General features: G+C 42.4%; 7 protein-coding genes across 10 annotated transcripts; 4 read left to right on the plus strand and 3 right to left on the minus strand.

Annotated features, from left to right (window-relative positions):
- Positions 1-1911: 1911 nt before the first annotated feature.
- LOC128278052 (uncharacterized) lies at positions 1912-6452 on the minus strand. The gene is made up of 7 exons (XM_053016695.1): positions 4366-6452; positions 4122-4272; positions 3631-4042; positions 3381-3564; positions 3024-3312; positions 2380-2793; positions 1912-2298 (listed from the first exon to the last, which is right to left on the minus strand). The coding sequence occupies exons 1-7, from the start codon at positions 6450-6452 to the stop codon at positions 1963-1965; spliced, it is 3873 nt and encodes a 1290-aa protein (XP_052872655.1). The 3' UTR covers positions 1912-1962.
- A 601-nt stretch (positions 6453-7053) lies between these two features.
- Positions 7054-8785, plus strand: LOC128278067 (caspase Dronc). The gene is made up of 4 exons (XM_053016717.1): positions 7054-7238; positions 7307-7867; positions 7926-8149; positions 8230-8785. The coding sequence occupies exons 1-4, from the start codon at positions 7107-7109 to the stop codon at positions 8618-8620; spliced, it is 1308 nt and encodes a 435-aa protein (XP_052872677.1). The 5' UTR covers positions 7054-7106; the 3' UTR covers positions 8621-8785.
- Positions 8786-9284: 499 nt separating this feature from the next.
- On the plus strand, positions 9285-10589 carry LOC128278070 (vacuolar protein-sorting-associated protein 36). Its single transcript, XM_053016723.1, has 2 exons — positions 9285-9380; positions 9461-10589. The coding sequence occupies exons 1-2, from the start codon at positions 9285-9287 to the stop codon at positions 10550-10552; spliced, it is 1188 nt and encodes a 395-aa protein (XP_052872683.1). The 3' UTR covers positions 10553-10589.
- Positions 10203-12078, minus strand: LOC128278068 (F-box/WD repeat-containing protein 4). 4 transcript variants are annotated; one of them, XM_053016721.1, is made up of 4 exons: positions 11099-12078; positions 10803-11015; positions 10595-10710; positions 10203-10496 (listed from the first exon to the last, which is right to left on the minus strand). In XM_053016721.1, exons 1-3 carry the CDS (start codon positions 11914-11916, stop codon positions 10638-10640), a joined length of 1104 nt encoding a protein of 367 aa, XP_052872681.1. In that variant the 5' UTR covers positions 11917-12078; the 3' UTR covers positions 10203-10496; positions 10595-10637. The 4 variants fall into 4 exon arrangements, with proteins under 4 accessions (XP_052872681.1, XP_052872680.1, XP_052872679.1 ...); XM_053016720.1 differs by having other exon boundaries at positions 10203-10710; XM_053016719.1 differs by having other exon boundaries at positions 10595-11015.
- A 371-nt stretch (positions 12079-12449) lies between these two features.
- On the plus strand, positions 12450-12906 carry LOC128278081 (vacuolar ATPase assembly integral membrane protein VMA21 homolog). The gene is made up of 2 exons (XM_053016734.1): positions 12450-12559; positions 12631-12906. The coding sequence occupies exons 1-2, from the start codon at positions 12518-12520 to the stop codon at positions 12904-12906; spliced, it is 318 nt and encodes a 105-aa protein (XP_052872694.1). The 5' UTR covers positions 12450-12517.
- Positions 12907-12969: 63 nt separating this feature from the next.
- On the plus strand, positions 12970-14196 carry LOC128278074 (piRNA biogenesis protein EXD1-like). The gene is made up of 2 exons (XM_053016726.1): positions 12970-13734; positions 13796-14196. The coding sequence occupies exons 1-2, from the start codon at positions 12970-12972 to the stop codon at positions 14069-14071; spliced, it is 1041 nt and encodes a 346-aa protein (XP_052872686.1). The 3' UTR covers positions 14072-14196.
- Positions 14197-14244: 48 nt separating this feature from the next.
- On the minus strand, positions 14245-16283 carry LOC128278065 (proteasomal ubiquitin receptor ADRM1 homolog). Its single transcript, XM_053016714.1, has 3 exons — positions 16048-16283; positions 15344-15921; positions 14245-15236 (listed from the first exon to the last, which is right to left on the minus strand). Exons 2-3 carry the CDS (start codon positions 15889-15891, stop codon positions 14420-14422), a joined length of 1365 nt encoding a protein of 454 aa, XP_052872674.1. The 5' UTR covers positions 15892-15921; positions 16048-16283; the 3' UTR covers positions 14245-14419.
- Between the last annotated feature and the right edge of the window lie 961 nt (positions 16284-17244).

Consider the following 17244-nt stretch of genomic DNA (forward strand, 5'->3'; position numbering starts at 1 on the left):
AACTCAATTTTGAATCAGTTGGAACATGCAGCAGTTACGTATCGATCTCCTCTGATGCTCGTCTTCCTTTTCAAATAGTTATTACTGCCCTAAGCATGACCCCTCTCACTTCGCAGTCACCACCACCACAAACGGACAAAGGCATCACCATCATACGCCATTGTACACTCACGGCATTTGTAGTTTGGGTCACATCGAATCGAAGCTGACGCGTTGCTTCCAACATTTCACCAGAATCAAGTCATATCGATTTGTTCAACCTTTCTGCTTTCTCGTTTGCCTTAATTTTGTCTTACATACCTCTGAAAAAATGTCTATTTTCAGGCAGGGCTATATAGAAATCCAAGGTAGCCTTTTCGCGTTCTGCTTCCGTATGCCATAAAATGGAGTGTCGACGATTCAAGAATTCAACCAGCACCCCAAGAACCAAAGGGAAACAGGATGAGGTCTTACAAACTTTGTCGGCTACGCTGGAATCGAGTACAGGTTTTCTCCACTGCCTCTTTCCCAAAGCAAAACTAAAAATACTGTACCAGATACTATGCCCGAGTTACATCGACTCGGTCCCGAACGATACTGTTCTCGAGCTTTCGGATTCGTTCATTGCTGAACGAAATACAGTGTGGTTTTTTATTACCTACACAGCCTTCTTTGTGACCAGCATCACTCCATCTTCTTCACTCTTCTACGTACGCGCCTACACCACTATAGACGCAGATTTCCTTTTAAATGCACAAACACCTTAATTCATGTTTAAGTCGATCACTTCAGTTCTCCCGATGCGGAACCGATGTATGAATCTGTTCATATTAACAAGCTTTACTGTCTTAAGATGCTATCAACAAAGTCATCATGACGATGTCAACCTAGTAACTAGTGAAATGCATTTATTTAAAGCAAGTATGTTTGTTAAAACAAGCTGTGGGGCTCGTGATGTTTTTACTAAAAGCTACAAACTCAATCATTTCAAAAATCTTGATGCCTCACTCTCTTTCAGCTCATGCTCATACGTTCGTTGTATTAGTGGTCTTCAGGTGCATGAGTTTGTATGAGTGGTAAAGTAAAAGCGCTAGCGTGTTGCTTGAAAAAGGATGGTACAATGTCGATTGCTGAGAAGACAATAAATTCTGTATGGCATAGGCTCAGGTGAGAATGGCCGTTCTGCTCATTATTAACAAGAATGCTTAGTTCTAGGGAACTTGCGTTACATTTTCTCAACGCACATGGTTGTAATAGCGTTCACACCAACGCGCTTCCCTTTTTACTCTATGTGTGAGTCAAATATGCCACCTCTGCTACACACACACACACTGTTAAAATGGCCGAACCACAGTAGCATTTGTATATCTGCCTCCTGCAATAAAAACTTATAACCAAAAAGCAAGCGATTTCACGGGCCATTAGAAAGCTTGTCACGAATAAACCCCACAAATCCATGTTTTCTTTCGTATTTCGTTAAACAATGAACATTCTTAACCGAGCAACGGTGGTGGGATGCCACAGAGAATCGTCATCACTACTACTGGAACCACCATTTCCAAGATCCTGCATCAAACACACATGGTTCCAGGGGTCTAAAATTCGATTAAATCTATGCCGAACTGACTGACTCCTCCACATAAATCAAACAAAGCAAAGAAAGACGCACAATTTGCTGTTTAAATTTGGTAAAAATATAATGATTTAGAATGTAGAAACACTTACAATGGCCACGATGCTGAAGTTCGTGTGTCACGAAAGACGATTCACTAGCAGACTGACGAATCGGACACAGATTGAGCTTCACAAGGAGTGGAATTTCGCCTCGCTACGGCGAATAATGGCGTCTGACGTAAGTGACATATAGTCAGGGTTGAGTCAATCTTTGAACGAGATCTTGTTAAGGTAGTTTGTATTTTCTTGATCGGTATTTTAAACTCCATTTACTGAATGTTTGCATATCTTCTGGTGATCCAGCAATGATTAAATATCTTCCTCAGTATCTAACATATCCGTACATTCTGGTTCTTCGTCACTATCAGTAACATCACCAGCATCAGTTTTCCCCCGTCTTTTCCTGGTTTGTTTTCTCAATCCAGTTGGTTGCAATTCTTCGACTAATTTTAATTGCGATTGCCAAAAGCTCATGGGTTTTGCAAACTCTACAAGACCTCGGAAGTGTTTTGCTATTGCCAGAGCTAGATCATGCAACCGTTGATTCAGGATTTCTATGTGTTGTGGTTCTACCTTTTGAACGTATTTACGCGATTCTTGTTGAAAATTAAAGTACACCGCTATCATTTTTTCCACAATTACCGTCTGAAATGATAAGGAACGATACATTCATAATTCTATGAAATTTGTTTATGCGAACATATTTCTAATTGAATTGCTTCTTACCACTTCTCGTTCTGCAGCTATTTGAGAATTGGCTAGCCTAGATTTTTTTGCTATGGACGGCGCTTCTTCGAGTTGACTATCATTAGTTTCGTTGTCGTTGGACAGAGCCCCAATTTTGCCCATTCGGATTTTATCTCGATCCTTCACTTGGACCAGCCGTTTAAATACGTAGAGCAAATCCAGGAGCGTTAAAACCCCTTGCAGACACTCAACGTATTTATTCTTCACTAACTGATGGTGTATCTTATTAACATTCTTAAGCAATTTCAGTAAACTGGTGTCATCGATATTCTCGATAAAAAAGTCATAGATATTAATCCGTTTTCCCATCGATGTTGGGTCATTTCCAGCCAACTCGCAAGAATCGTTGCTTGATATTTCCGTTGTTGGGAACATGTCGCTGTCGGCATATTGCTAAATAATCAGTATAAAAGAATATAGATTACTTGATTAATTATTTTCACATTGCATCAGTAATTCAACGGATTCTATGTTCTTTGTTACAATATAATCAAAAAGTACGGGGAGTTTTTTGAAGAATGCTTTTTCAAAATGATTGGTGCAAAAAAATGTCACTCTAACATCTAACCGAACATTCATTGAGAAACTGCATCGAGCAAATTAATAAAATCTAAACCACTTACCATGTAGTTGTTGAACACGTACACACATTCCAATAAAGAAATCTTAAGCAATTTATCGTTTTTGGAATGTACGTACAACTGAATTACGTACATCGCCTGGGCTGCAATGTGGTCTTCCTCATCGATAATCAGTTGCAAAATGTTCAAAAGTACTTTTCCCCGCATTTTGATGTAGTCTTGCAGAATCAGTTCGTTTAAATTGTTTAGTGCTACACTGCGCACCGACAAATACCGAGAATTTAGTTGCCCAACCATCGTTGAAATTGAGGAATCCACCAGCGAAGTGTGCCTGTTAATTGATGAAAGTTTAGCAAATGTGCAGACCTTATTGTGTACGCAACCAGGAAACATTATTACCTTTTGCACAGATCAGAAAACGCAGTGATCAGTGTGCATATAATGCTTTCGTTGATGTTTTTGAACTTAAGCATCCTAGTAAAATGATGTATGACCGTAGCAGCCAAGGACCCGTCACGCAATGCAAACCTGGCCAGTACTATAATAGTGACGTTGGTTTTTCGATTCTCATCTGCATCTGATACTGAGCAAATAGGAAGATGATCGTCGCTTTGTAAAAATGGAATTATATAATTTGGTAATATCTTACATTGTTGTTCATCTGGAGCAAAGTTCGTTAAATGATCGATCAGAATTTTCATAATTTTCCTATCTGGCTCAAGATTTAAGTCTGTAGCAGCTTCAGCGTATACCAACAGGCTAATAAGATACCGTTCGTTGGTCGTGTGCAGATTTGTGTAGTGGGAATGGTAATGCAAAAGATATTGGGCGCTACTATCACGTATGCTAGTGATCCAATCATGACTAACAATACCGTCAGATTTTTCTTTTATCATGCAACATAAACTATAAATATCGCTAACGAGCGAAATGTTTGTGCTACCGGTGCGCAAAAGATCGTTTAGTATCTTAAACAGATGGTTCAATCCCCCGCTTGTGAAATCTCCAATCCATGATTTAACAACACTGAGGATATACTGTAGACATATCGGGGAATTGTACTGTTAACAAAACGTGAGAGAAAGCACAAAAATAAAAATAAATGAGTTGTAAAGTTTTAACTTACAATGATATACATACCACATCCCGCTGAAGAATGTCGTTCATTGTTTTTATCACCACGTCAGGATTACGCGACTTCATTTTATTAGCAATGATTGATAAAATAATCCAAGCTTCGCTGCAGTTGACGGTAAAGATGTGTGACTCTATTATGCTGAGAACTTTTGGTCTAGAATTAAAATGGCATTGTAAAAATACAAGAAACTCAACCACCACGATCTAATGCTGATAGTAGGAAACGTATCATAATAAACATACTTACGTTAGGATGGATTTTTGAATCCACGAATCTACGGCCGTCTTCAGCACGTTGATCTTTCCAAGTACCAAAATGGAGCGTACGATCATCCATGGTGTGAAAGTTTTGTTCGACGAAGAATCTTCGAAACGACAAATGCTATCAAAGACGTTCATTTTCAGACTCTCCATTGCGAATTCCTTGAGCTTCTGATCAACGTCATCCAAGAAGTACAGCAAGCACTTGGACCACAGTTTTATTAGGGGTAAATAGTTAGGATAGATGGTCAGCAGCTTGTTAAGTACGTTGAGCGTTGCACGGCGCGTTAACATCACTGGATCTTTTGCGAGCTTTGTGATGCTGTAGTCGAACACGTCATCTATGCGATTGCGGTCTAGTTCGCAAATGTGTCCTATGCAGGATAAAGACACTCGTCGTATGGCCGAGTTAGAGGACAGTGTTCCCCCATAAAGAACATTCGGCAGGGAATCAAATACATCGTTTAGCTCATCTATACCCTCGACAGTAGAGCTCGCCTTCTGTTGGTCGTCAGAGCTGCATTCCTGCGACGAGATAACTTCCAATGAGCTTGAACTTTGTTCTGCAGAACTGTGACGAAGGTTGATAGAGTTTCGAGATATACCAAGTTCCAATTCGGCTGTACGGTAGAGTTCTTCTACGTCGTGCATTTGAAGGTAATTCTTTTCCTCCTGCGCTGCATATGGACGATGATAAGCGACGAGGATCAGTTTTTTCATCACCTGATTTCCGTTTTGCATAATTCGCAGAAGGCATTGTAAAGCTTTTAGTTTGACCACACAGTTTTTCTCAATGAGCTTGTTGTACAATAGGCGAATCATTTTAATTTCTCGTGGTACCTTGGATATTTCTGACTGAAACAACACCCAGTTCACGGTACAATCTACCAGGGCTAGTTTTGATATGATTTCTACAATATTGATACGTGTACCGGATTCCGCGTGTGCCTCAATTTTCTCCACATAGTCTATTATTGAAATGTTACACTTACTGTACATGGCGAGTTCGTATTTTACTGCCACATCCAGCAAATAGTTCAGTTCATCTGCACGCGCAAACACTTTGGGTGGATTGGTAAGAACAGATTTGATAAAGTTTGCCAAGACATTGGATGCATCCGTGGGATACTGCTCGAGGAGTCTCAGGAAAAAGTTGTACACTTGGAACACGGGTGGTGAATTTTTATACTCTAACTGGTAAAACATTGCCGTTTTGTTGAAGATTGTACTAATAGTCGTGGCACATTCGTTGTGATCATCGTGCTCCGGCAAACAGAGGGTCCCGAGTGTTTCGAATACCTTTTCCGCTAGTTGTTCAGCGACTGCACGGTCATTGGTGTGCTTGATGCAGTAGTTGAGAACGTTTTTCAACGTTTGCACTAAGTAAAGCTTTTCCGATTCACAATTTTTAAGTGTCATGCAGCCCAGTAGCAACAGCAAATCGTCAAGCACGGCAATATAATCTAGTAGTAAACGATTTTCGGATGCAGTTCGCATGGCATCTGCATAAATAGGATCGCGCAGCTGATCAGCCATTTTGAAGATATCCAAACACTTTTGGAAAACTTGTTCGTCGAATACATTTGTCTGCTTCTGTCCTGGCGTACTCAATAGCACTATGTAGAGCCTCGTCGAATCCAGAGCTAACTTTCGGTGTATTGCTGGCGCCGGATCGTACTCGGCAAGACATGTCAGGCCATACACGAATGTTAGGAAGTGATCTACGCAGATTTTCTTCGATAAATACTGCCAATTATCGTATTGGTCAAATACACCAGCCTTTCGACGAATGATTCTCACTTCCTGTGTGATATCGTTCATTAGTTCATGGAGTGTGGGTTGTTCTATTGCTCGTTTCAGCATTGCGCAGTCCCGTAAATCGACGGTTTGTGAACTTTCGGTGTTTGCATCTTGAAGCTCACTGTTGCTACTTTCTTCATCAGTGTCAGAGTGTGCCGGAACTCGTACTTTTTCTTCCTCTCGGCAAATTCGATCAATTCGCTCGATCGACATTGACGGATCAAAATATGAAGGTAGCTCTTCCAGTAGCATATGCACGTGCGGTGGAGCCATTGCAAATCAAGATCGCACTTTATTCACAGCACGTGTTTACGCGGGATCTATTTTCAAGGAGACAAAGTTTCATTAACTTTACAACGGTTTACTAACTTTTACGGTTTAACTTACCTGGCTGGAGGAACAACAATTACCGTAAAGAAAATTTAAGATTTCTCCGACGGGCGTCTTTTTGAATTGTTTGTGTTTATCAGCGTTCTGCTTTTTCTTCTTCGCTATTAAGTTTGTTTTCACCAAACAACTCAATGTCAGCTGTCATGCATCAGTTTCGCCTGAAAAAGTGTTTTTTCAGAAAAAGGCTATACATAGAAAAGTAGAAAACAGATAAGATCAGAGAAAAATAAAAACATATAAGGATAATTATTAAAGGATAATATTAAAAACATATAAGGATATTATTATATATAAGGATATTATTAAAAACATATAAGGATAGTAGCAGAGCATAATTAATCTCTCTTTGCGTAAGAGTAGATGCAACATGTGTGAAATATGATCTGTCAAAGGTAAGTTTAGCATCATAAATGGATCATATTTCGGTCTCGCTGGCAGCACTGTTTGTGTAGCCTTTTATGCGTCCTTTGATGTGTGCCAGCATTCTATTGGCGAGTGTGTTGTGTGAACAAATAATCTTACAGCAATCGAAAAACAATGAACCATCAAGACCGAATTGCGATCAATTGTTCCATGGAGAAATTGGTTTCCATGACAAAGTACTGTGTTTTGCGTGAAGAGTGCTTGAGTAAGGGCATGATGTCGAACTTGATGGTGTCTAGAATCGAGGTGAGTCATGGCCGCCTAACTAATGTGTAAGGTCAACAAGCAGGAAAACCGTATGTTTTCTGTTCTAGGAAGTGGCGCAAGATGAAACATCGAGGCATAAGAAGTTGTTCGAAAAAATTACCAAACGGGGCCCGAAAGCCTTCAATACTTTGCTGGACATATGCCAACGCCATTTCCCTAGCGCCTACGTAATGCTAAATCCAGCATCGAACGACAACCAAATGCATTCCACTCACAACACCAAGCGTCAGCGGTCTATCAGTTTCAACGTCCTTGCGAGATCGAATCCGTTGCGTAGCCAGGGGGATGTGGAGGATGGTAAGAATAACAATCTTGCCACTAGCACACTCTCAGAGGAGAGCAAGTGCACTTTGGAGGTGTATCCGGACATACTTCCGGATTCATTCACGGTGACGCTCACCACTGGGCCTGTGCAAACACACCCTAAGGTGGCATCGTATTCTATGAAAAGCCGTAACCGAGGAGTGGTCTTCATCGTGAATGTGATCGACTTCGTCAAAAATGTTCATCCCAAACGCAATGGGGCCGATATCGATGGGCGAAATCTGATTTCCATTTTCCAGCAGCTTGGTTTCGTGGTGTTTTACTACGAAAATATCACACGATCGGTAAGCACCGAGTTGCGGCGCGTGGAACACCTGTTTAATCCGTCTCAACAAATTACAGGATGTTGACGAATTATTGGTTCAGTTGAAGGAATCCGAATATTTGTCTTGTGATTGCTTCGCTTTCTACATTCTTTCTCATGGCGACCACAAAAAGGGCAGTGATTACATCTTCCTACACGATAATTCGATACTTTTGGTCGAGGATCTTCTGACTGAATTTAACACTGTGAATTGTGCCCGATTGGTCGGCAAACCAAAGCTGTTCTTTATTTCTACTTGCCGGTACGTAACAGGTTGCTTCCTTTTCGAAGCATACCGTCTGAAAACTCGTGACTTTAAAAGCTTTTGTTTTACATTTTCAGTGGAATACAGCCGGATCTTGGTTCTTATCGTCTTTCAACCAATACGGAGCGTGATGGTATAAACAAAAAGCCTTTGCCAACAAACATCGCTACTTTTTGCGATATGCTTGTCTGCTACGCTACAGTGCCGGGTTTTGCTGCCCATCGTGACACGAATACTGGTTCCTGGTTTGTGGAAAGCATGTGCAAGATCTGGGCCGAACATGCACATGACACCGACGTTGAAACACTGATGAAGCTAGTGGGTGAATACGCGGCTACGTATCGCACCGAAACGTCGGCTCTACAAACCATCAGCACTGAACAGAGAGGATTTTTCAGACATCTCTATCTGAACCCAGGCTATTATGAACATCCGGAGGTGGTTGTAGAAGTAGTATTGAGCGAGTAATGGCCTGCTGGCGTTTATCACTCTTTCTAATTTTATTCGAATAGCGATCGATATACTACCGACGTCGGACGAATATCGAATTTATTTTGTGCCTTCATTGGCGATAATTATTACATGAGAAACTTTACTTCAACTTAAAGCATCGTATTAATAAAGTTCAATAAAGTTCAATCACATTGTCACAGTACTGTTGCTTTTTTTGCTAGTGTTTGCAACTACGTTTCGTTCGCATGTTCGCTGCCAATAAAATCTTAGTTTTTGGAATGTTGACTTCATTTATGCAAAACCGTTGAAAATTAAAATAATCTACTAAGAACTTATAAACTTGTGATTTGATATGATAAACGATAGAATGAGTAATTTAATTATGAAAAACGTTTTTCCCTTTCATATTTTTCAATAAACGAACTTTTGGATCCAAATTTATCGATCGAAATTCTTGACGCATAGTATTTTCATGTACGTATTTATGTTTTTCATTTACCGATAGTTTTCCGGACCGAGTTTTCAAATTCCGCAAAGCCCGTCCGTTTTGTTATCAAGACTCGTTACTATAAACAGCCATTCTCAGTGATCCGTTTCTAAAGGAAACAAATTGACGTTTGATACTGCTGAAATGTTGTTGCTGTTCGATTATGCATATTGTGTGTTTACACCTTCTGAAATGAATCGTTTTGAACATTGTCAGGCTCGATTATCTGAAAACGAATGCTTCGTGGCAAAGGAACGTAGTATTAAGCTTTACGATGGTGACGAGAAGGTACGTTGATGTGGAATCTACCATGCTCCTTACGCAAGGTACTAACGCTTCCATAAAATCTGCTTGCAACCGATTTCCAGACAAGTTACGAAGATGGAGAAGTGGTTTTGACTAGTCACCGGCTACTTTGGGGTCGCAATGGAGAAATAGGTCGAGGGGGAAACGCGTTCGCTTTAAGATTACAGTACGTGGTTTCACTCGAAGAGGAAGAAGCCAGTTCCATGCTGTTCGGGAAGAAAAAACGAATCATCATTAGACTGGCCGAACTTCGGCCGGATAAAAAGTCCGGTCCTATGGATTACAGCTGTGCTTCGTTTGTGAAAATCTCTGGCCGCAACGGCGTTGATCCGGCGTTCGTGCAAGCACTGCACGCAACGGTTTCCGCTCGCGTATGGATAGCGACTGATGATAGAGAAAGTGCTCAGCTGAAAAACACTTCATCTGACGCTGGACCTAGTGTAAATCCGGCCCAGCGACAGCTGCGCACGGGAATTATGGGCATCGAGCGTAGCCTGGCGGCAAAGCAAAAGCAAACGGACGAAAACATAAACCTTGCCTTCCAGGATCTCGGCAAGCTGATGGAGATGGCTAAAGATATGGTGGCGGTCACGAAAATAGTCAGTGCCAAAATTCGAGAACGCCACGGAGAAATATCCGAAGACGAAACGGTACGATTCAAGTCCTACCTAATGAGTCTCGGCATTGATGATCCCGTGACCAGGGACAGTACGCGAAGCAATTCGGAATTCTTTCTAAAGCTATCCCAGCAGATTTGTGAAATGCTGCTGGACCCAATAACCGAAGCCGGTGGAATGATGTCGTTGGCAGATGTTTATTGTCGCGTGAATCGCGCACGTGGGGTGGAACTGCTTTCCCCAAAGGATCTTCTCGATGCCTGCAAACTGTTGATAGGGCCCATCAAATTGCGTATTTTTCCAAGCGGAGCGATGGTTTTACAACTAGAATCCCACGATGATGAACTGGTATTGGAGCGTACGTTCGAGTTGGTCGAACGGTACACTTCCGTCAGTGCAGACGAGTTAGCTCAGGTTGAAGGGATATCATTGCTACTATCGAAGGAACGGTTGCTGGCGGCCGAAGCTGTGGGGCGTCTGTGTCGCGACGAATCAATCGAAGGTTTGAGATTTTATGTCAATAAATTTGTTCACTGACAGATTGTGATTGCATTTGTGCAAATGCTGCTCATTGCCTAGGCCCTATATCGCGGCGTAGTCTTTCTTTGCGGCCCAGTCTGCGTCAAAGTTCAGTATCCGAAGGTTGTGGTCCGTAACGAGGAACAACTGAGAGAGATCGGCCGCAATACCGTAAACTGGCGAAGTATGTTTCCGTTTCGAAGGAAAGTACATTTGAATGCAGTTATTCGGAACTCGTAGGTCGTACAGATTGGAGCGATGGTGATACTTCATACCACAGTGAACTGCGTAACCACCGTTAAAGCTTAAACAGTATACGGAAGCATTGTACGGATCTCTCCAGCAAGCTTCGTCGTTGCCCGTTCGAATATCGACCAATCGCATGGAATCATCGAAATTACCCGTCAACATGCAATTATCATCCTTCCACACTACGTCGTACACCGCCAGGGATTGCGAATTTAACTGCATTGTCACACAGCTGAAGCAGAAAAGTAAATAGTAGTAATTTAATTCAAATATTTCATATGCTTATGAAGAACTACCAGTTCTGTGGGCACATACCTATATAAATCAATCAGCTGCAAAGCTTGTTTTCTGCTGCAATGAAACTTGCCTGCCGCCAACCGATGGCCATTCAACTTAATCGTTTCGTAAGCTTGCGGATGTATATATGAACGGCTGAGCTCCAGCTCCTCAAGATAGTCTGATTCATCGCTGTCCGGCAGAGATCGATTGATGAAATATGTAGCATCGTGTCTCGTTGTAATCGCGTACACATCTTGGTTGAAATCGACGGCAGTAATGGTGTCTCTCGATACAGATAGGTACTGTTTCTGCCGTGTGTTGTGGACATATATCATCACTTTACCGTCCATGCGACCGGCAAAGAAGTGATCTTCGAGCCTCGCCAGCGACGTTATGTCGGCGTCTCGAGCGAAACCCACCTCCCATTGCGCGCTACTATCAATTAAGTGTCGCGTTTTCGTCCTTTGGTGTGCCTGCAGCCGTCCACCATGGGTCATGTAAAGCCAGTCCCGATCGATAATCATTTGCGAAATATACATAGCGTTGTGGTGGAACAGTGTGTGCTCCTCATAACGGCCATCGCACCAATTCTCGTTCAACTTTACGCGCTTTCGGAAAGTGAAGCGATGCCGGCTTAAACTGGAATCTCGGCCGGATCCCGTGACGAGGGCCTTCATGCTTTTTTTGGGATAGACAAAGCGTTGGATAATGTGCTGGAACTTTTTGCATACTAACAAGCATCTATCCAGATCATCAACGGAGAGAAAAAGGAACACGTGAGCCAAGGAGTATTCGTCCAAGTCGTAGAAACCGGTGCTTGCGGGCGCATGATATTGATGGCTTTCGGTACACATTACGGAATTGTTTTGAGCTTCCGCCAATGGTTGAACTTTGAACGAACGGAATCAAACCTTAGCGATGCCAACCTTTTTCCGCTTTTTGACGAAACGTTTATCACAGTTCACATTCGCTTTCGATCCAGTTTTATAAATCATGTAAACCGCAAATCTACTTAGTTTACATTTCATCAAATCAAAACCCTCTACAGATATCTCTGATCATATCAACATTGCATTCTAGAAAGATGCTATAAACGAGAGTGATAAAATGACAGCACAGTCCTCGATTGGAAAAGTCGATCTTTTAATTCGTACTTATACTACGTACTTATATATCGAATAAAAAATAAAAACAAATCTAAATAGACACATTTTGTGTCGTAAGTTATTCAATATAATTTTGAAAAAGACTTAAAACGGTCGCAACGTGTTTGAGGGTCAATCTAACCGCTTCTGAAGGGCTGAAGGGTCATGTCAAAAGACAAGTCATTGTTAAACAGCACAACGTCGGTGGTCACGAGTCTTTATTGAAACGGAAACCAGTCGTCCCCCGTGTAGTGCAGTAAGTGTTGCAAAGATTTATATTACTGTACGGAAGTGATTCCGTTTTAGCGCAATGTCCAAATCTAAGCTAAACAAAGGCACCATCTCAAAAGCGGTAAGCAGCATCCTGGCAAAGTGTGTACACTTCGAAAACAGTGACAAGCCATTGTCAATTTCCACCGACAGGAGCAACAAGCCGAGTATCGTACTTTCAAAACAGTGTTCCTTTACTGCATTTTGATAATCGTGCTCCCCGTCACCACGTTTTTCGCGTCCAAATATTGGCTTTTCGATGGGTTTTTCCAATTGACGAACGTTACCAGCAACATTTATTCGGCGGTGAGTGCAGTCGTCGCGCTGCACATGGCATTGTTTTTGTTCATATACAAAGCGTACTTCACCGTTGGTACCGAAGCGCCGGGTAGCAGCAACCGAGATAAAGCAAGCCAGAAAGAGGATTAAAGGGTGTCGTCGTTTGTGGGTAGAAGCATTTATGAAACATTGTAACTAAGCAACACATTCACGATGAATAAAATCAATCTAGAAGTAGGACAGACGCTGATAGTTGAGCTAGACGGAGAAAGTGTGCTTGGTCGCTTATGTCACGTAGCTTCTGGGCGTTCCTTCATTCGGCTGGAAAATGTGCGTGATTTGGCCACGAACGACCTACAAGGAAATCAGTGTTACTATAATTCAGAAATACGGAGCATTCAAATAGTTGAGGGTGGCGAAAGAACAGCACAATCGAACGATGAAGGAACTGGCGAGGAAACAACACCCACCACCTTGCCCGTCAAACAACTTACGCTAGAAAGTCTTAACAACGCAATCGACAAAATTCAACTGTGCCTCTACATCCACCAGCTTGATTCTCGATACCATGACTCGATTAGGTTTCTTAAGAAACAAACTACCATAGCTATGGCAATGGAAGGTGTCGAGCTGGGTCGTCACTCCAAATCGCCTTCTTTGCTGTCGATCGCAACAAATAGCAAGATTTTTATTTTTGACATAAAATTGATTAGAATCACGAATGATATGAAGGAACTGCTGAGCAGCGATCGTTACTTACGTGTTTTATACAACGGCCGGTTTGTGCGTGATGCGTTGCAATATAAATTCAATATTGTGTTGGGACGTTGCTTTGATATTATGGTAGGCCATATTGCCATTTGCAAAGCTTATCCTGCCATGGCAACCCAACAGGCTATAGCCACGATAAGCGATACTCCATTCGAGGCGTGCGTGGCGCATTACTTGCAGCTTCCACCGAACTTCTTCGATAAAAGTGTAAGTAAAACGTCGAACTCACGGCACAAGCCCCAGTATTACGATTTCATGAATTTTTCAGATAACATATGAATTGAGGCCAATGCGCGATAATGTTAAACGGGAGGCAGCTAAGCACGTGGCTTTTCTTCTGGCATTACAGAAACATTTTGTAAATGAAATTATGCTGGAGCCGTTCTACCGTAGTTGTGACCAGTACATGAACAGCCTAGCTTGCGTTTCCGATCCCATCGACTGCTTGCGTGAGACAGTATCGGATGGAAGTTCAGCTGTAACAGCTGTGGAACCATTTTCACTAGCCATACCGCTTGGAAACGAGATAAACGAAACACGATGATGAACAACATAACAGTGAGGCTTGTGGTACTAGAAAATATAACAACGTACGTTACTACCTACATGATAAAACAATTGGTAAACAAACAATTTGTTTATATGTTTCAGTTGTCCTACAGAAATCTTATTTTCAATTCAAATTAAAAAAATGTTAAACCAAATTTCATACCGGTCTTATTCTCAACATCATTTTGAATTTATTTGCGATTATATTAGGAATAGTACAGGCGGAAAACGCAAAGGTTAAAACTTGAGAGGATAAAAATGGGCAAACGATGCCTCTTTCCTAGTTTTCTGATGTGGCTTGAGTGATTGTGTTGGCCAACTGATTATCCACTTTAATGAGCTTCTATCCAGTCATTTCATCATCTTGATCCTTCTTATCGGTCTTGTCGTGGCCATTCTCTTCCTTGTTTACTTCGGAGGGCTTTTGCTGCTCATTGCTGCCTGCGCCACTAGTGGCGACCGTTTGCTTGCCGCTTGCCGAAGCCGAAGCATCCGTTTGCGGTTTGGCGCTGTTTTCCAATGCCTTTACAAACTGTTCAAGGTCCCCCGCATTGGCCGCTGCCACGGCTTCCGAGTTGAGCTGAAACTGTGACACTACTGGGCCCAGCTGACCAGATTGCATCGCATTGGAGAACATCGAGAGGGCCTGCTGAAACTGGGGCGAAGATATGGTTTCATTAAGCTGGTCCTTTTTGTTATCGTCTCCTTCGAGCTGCGGCAGATGCTCGATCAGGGCGTCCACCTGCTGCTGATCCGAAATGATGGATGCGAGTGTTTCTGAATTCACGGCTGCAGAAAGGTCAATGTTTTGGCGTTGGCCAGCTCCGGCCAGGTCAGGGGCGCTCATACCGGACAAATAGTTTTGCAAATCTGAAAGAAATATTCTCGACCCACCATCTGTTGTGTTGGCGTCACTGCTGTTTGCAGGTCTGTTGATCGGAGTTCCGGCCGGGGAGCTGCCCGAAGCACCTGTACCGCTTGTTTTTGAAGATCCTGATGTCTTTTTCGGTGCTCGAGGTGTCGATGGTGTATTTGATGCGGCCGTAGGAGTTGTAGTACTACCTCCGTTGCCAACATTGCTTGCTGTTACACTGCTGGTGCTGCGGCTAGATGGTGTAGCGGCACTGGTTCGACTGCTAGAATTACCCGATGAAGAACGACTACAATAAAAGCAAAGCGATCAGTGAGTGAAATTAGACAAAACACTAAATGTGCTGATAACACCTCGCTCAACAAGCTAACTGGGATGGGAAAGAGTTTTACTCACGTCATAGACCCAAGCAGGCTGCTCAAACCACCCATCTGACCGACACCGCCGAACAGTTGCATAAGCTGCTGCTGGGACATATTGTTTAGCATGTACTGCAAATCACCACTGTCGTTACCGCCGTTTCTTCCTCCCGATCCGATGTTATTGCCTGATGGAGGGTTATTGATCACCTCGTTGATTCGGCGGCACCACTCTTCGTCGCGATCTGTTTTCGGCTCTTGCATCCAGAAAAACAGTCTTCGGCTGGACGATTTGAACTTCAGCACGAACACGCGCCCATTTTTCACGTAATCAATCTTTTTGAATTCGCAATCGTCCGGGAAAAGAATCAGATCGTCCTCAATGTTGCCCGTCGTACGATCTTTCCAGCAGAAGTGAATCAATCCATCTTCCGCCTGATAGACGTACACCAGCCCCTTTCTGTTGTCCGGATGTACCATCTTGTTGACCATGTTCATCCTCCCAGCACGGAACTCTACCAAATGCCGATTCCCGCCGGAGCCACTCCCAAGGTTATTACTGCTCCCAAATATTGGCCCACTCATGATGCTGTATCCGGATCTTTTGGCAAGAAACTGCGGTTCAAGGACGGAGATAGACAACCAATTGGGGTTAGTCGTACAATAATAGAAACTTTTCTGCCTCGTATTTCACTAAAGTACTACAGGAAAAGCACCACATTTATTAACATTTATGCTTACCTTCAACCTTGGTTGATATCAAGTTGCAGAGCTGGCTAAAGCTACACAAAAAAAAACAGTGGCTGTGTGAGTTGTGCAATATAACGAAGCACCTGGCGCGCAACGGACGTGGAAACACTGCTTTGGTTGGAACAATATTTGCTTTTGCAGATGTCGCAATGGCAGGCACAGATTTTGTTCGTTCGAGGGCAGTATATAACAAAAACGATAGCAGCAGAAGCAATACACACTTAGTGAGTCAGTGAGAAGTGAGAATGACTATGGAAATGGTCGTCGTTGACGGCTTGCGAGGCTGTGAGATGACGCTGACGGCTTGCGGCCCACAGCAATCGACAGCAATCGCAATGGGAAATGTCAAACTAAATGAGAGTAAGAATTGTTATCCTTGCTGTTCCGGCTCTGCTTAAAATATGAATGAAAATTAATTACAATTTATCACACCATTACTTTGGCCAAGCTTCTGGTGTATTTAATCCCTGTGATTTTTGCCATAAATAATATTGATTTATCCTTTCAAATTTAAACTCAGCTACCGAAGCAGCAAGGAAGTTATACGAACTCGTTCTTTCAATTGTTCATTTTGTTTGCGAAGTTTCTGTTTACGGCTAAGCAGCTTGTTAAGTACTTTTCTGGAAAAATGATTTGTTCCTTTGGCATCCGAAACATCGTGCACTGCGAGTAGAACTCGGCTCTGGTAATCAAACAGTTTTTCATGCAAATGGGTGCCACGTGATAAATCATGTTCAAATTGTTTTGTCGACAGTGCCATCCGTTTGCCTGTTTCTTCCAGTTTTTCTCCGATCCGATTGACTTCTGCCTTTAGTTCGCAGTAGCGTTCCAAAGTACTATCTAACATTTGCCGGTCGAGGTGATTGTTTTGTGCTTGGTATCTTCGAAAGCGTTGAATTGTCCTCAATAGCTTCAATCGCACCACAGACAGTTCTTTTTGACTATCGAACAGTAATGTTACAATTTGATGAACTTCCTGCTCTGAAGTTTGGTTTCGATCTATCGCCGACAATCCAATATTGAGTATTTTTAAATAATTTCTTTTGCTTTGTTCTTCACGTTCACTGCACATTTTCGAGATTTTTGAAACCAGTTGTGATTTAAGCTCGGCTTGCGATTGACTTGTGGGATTCGCGACCATGTCCTTTGCTTCATCTTTGTTGCTCTGTATTGAAAATTTACTTCGCA

This window comes from Anopheles cruzii, chromosome 2 (assembly GCF_943734635.1).
Source record: "Anopheles cruzii chromosome 2, idAnoCruzAS_RS32_06, whole genome shotgun sequence".
Classification (NCBI taxonomy): Eukaryota; Metazoa; Arthropoda; class Insecta; order Diptera; family Culicidae; genus Anopheles; species Anopheles cruzii.

Bases quoted from the DNA above. Each gene is read 5' to 3' on its own strand.
- LOC128278081 (XM_053016734.1), top strand. From the start codon at position 12,518: ATGTCCAAATCTAAGCTAAACAAAGGCACCATCTCAAAAGCG. The intron at 12,560-12,630 runs GTAAGCAGCATC...TTCCACCGACAG, and splicing joins AAGGCACCATCTCAAAAGCG to GAGCAACAAGCCGAGTATCG.
- LOC128278068 (XM_053016719.1), bottom strand. From the start codon at position 11,916: ATGTGTACCGAAAGCCATCAATATCATGCGCCCGCAAGCACCGGTTTC. The intron at 11,016-11,098 runs GTATGTGCCCAC...TTTCTGCTTCAG, and splicing joins CAGCTGATTGATTTATATAG to CTGTGTGACAATGCAGTTAA.
- LOC128278070 (XM_053016723.1), top strand. From the start codon at position 9,285: ATGAATCGTTTTGAACATTGTCAGGCTCGATTATCTGAAAACGAATGC. The intron at 9,381-9,460 runs GTACGTTGATGT...ACCGATTTCCAG, and splicing joins TTTACGATGGTGACGAGAAG to ACAAGTTACGAAGATGGAGA.
- LOC128278052 (XM_053016695.1), bottom strand. From the start codon at position 6,452: ATGGCTCCACCGCACGTGCATATGCTACTGGAAGAGCTACCTTCATAT. The intron at 4,043-4,121 runs GTATGTATATCA...TTTTGTTAACAG, and splicing joins ACATTCTTCAGCGGGATGTG to TACAATTCCCCGATATGTCT. The intron at 2,794-3,023 runs GTAAGTGGTTTA...CTGATTATTTAG, and splicing joins ACGTGTTCAACAACTACATG to CAATATGCCGACAGCGACAT.
- LOC128278074 (XM_053016726.1), top strand. From the start codon at position 12,970: ATGAATAAAATCAATCTAGAAGTAGGACAGACGCTGATAGTTGAGCTA. The intron at 13,735-13,795 runs GTAAGTAAAACG...TGAATTTTTCAG, and splicing joins CGAACTTCTTCGATAAAAGT to ATAACATATGAATTGAGGCC.
- LOC128278065 (XM_053016714.1), bottom strand. From the start codon at position 15,891: ATGAGTGGGCCAATATTTGGGAGCAGTAATAACCTTGGGAGTGGCTCC. The intron at 15,237-15,343 runs GTGAGTAAAACT...CTTTTATTGTAG, and splicing joins AGCCTGCTTGGGTCTATGAC to TCGTTCTTCATCGGGTAATT.
- LOC128278067 (XM_053016717.1), top strand. From the start codon at position 7,107: ATGAACCATCAAGACCGAATTGCGATCAATTGTTCCATGGAGAAATTG. The intron at 7,239-7,306 runs GTGAGTCATGGC...TTTCTGTTCTAG, and splicing joins TGATGGTGTCTAGAATCGAG to GAAGTGGCGCAAGATGAAAC. The intron at 8,150-8,229 runs GTACGTAACAGG...TTACATTTTCAG, and splicing joins TTCTTTATTTCTACTTGCCG to TGGAATACAGCCGGATCTTG.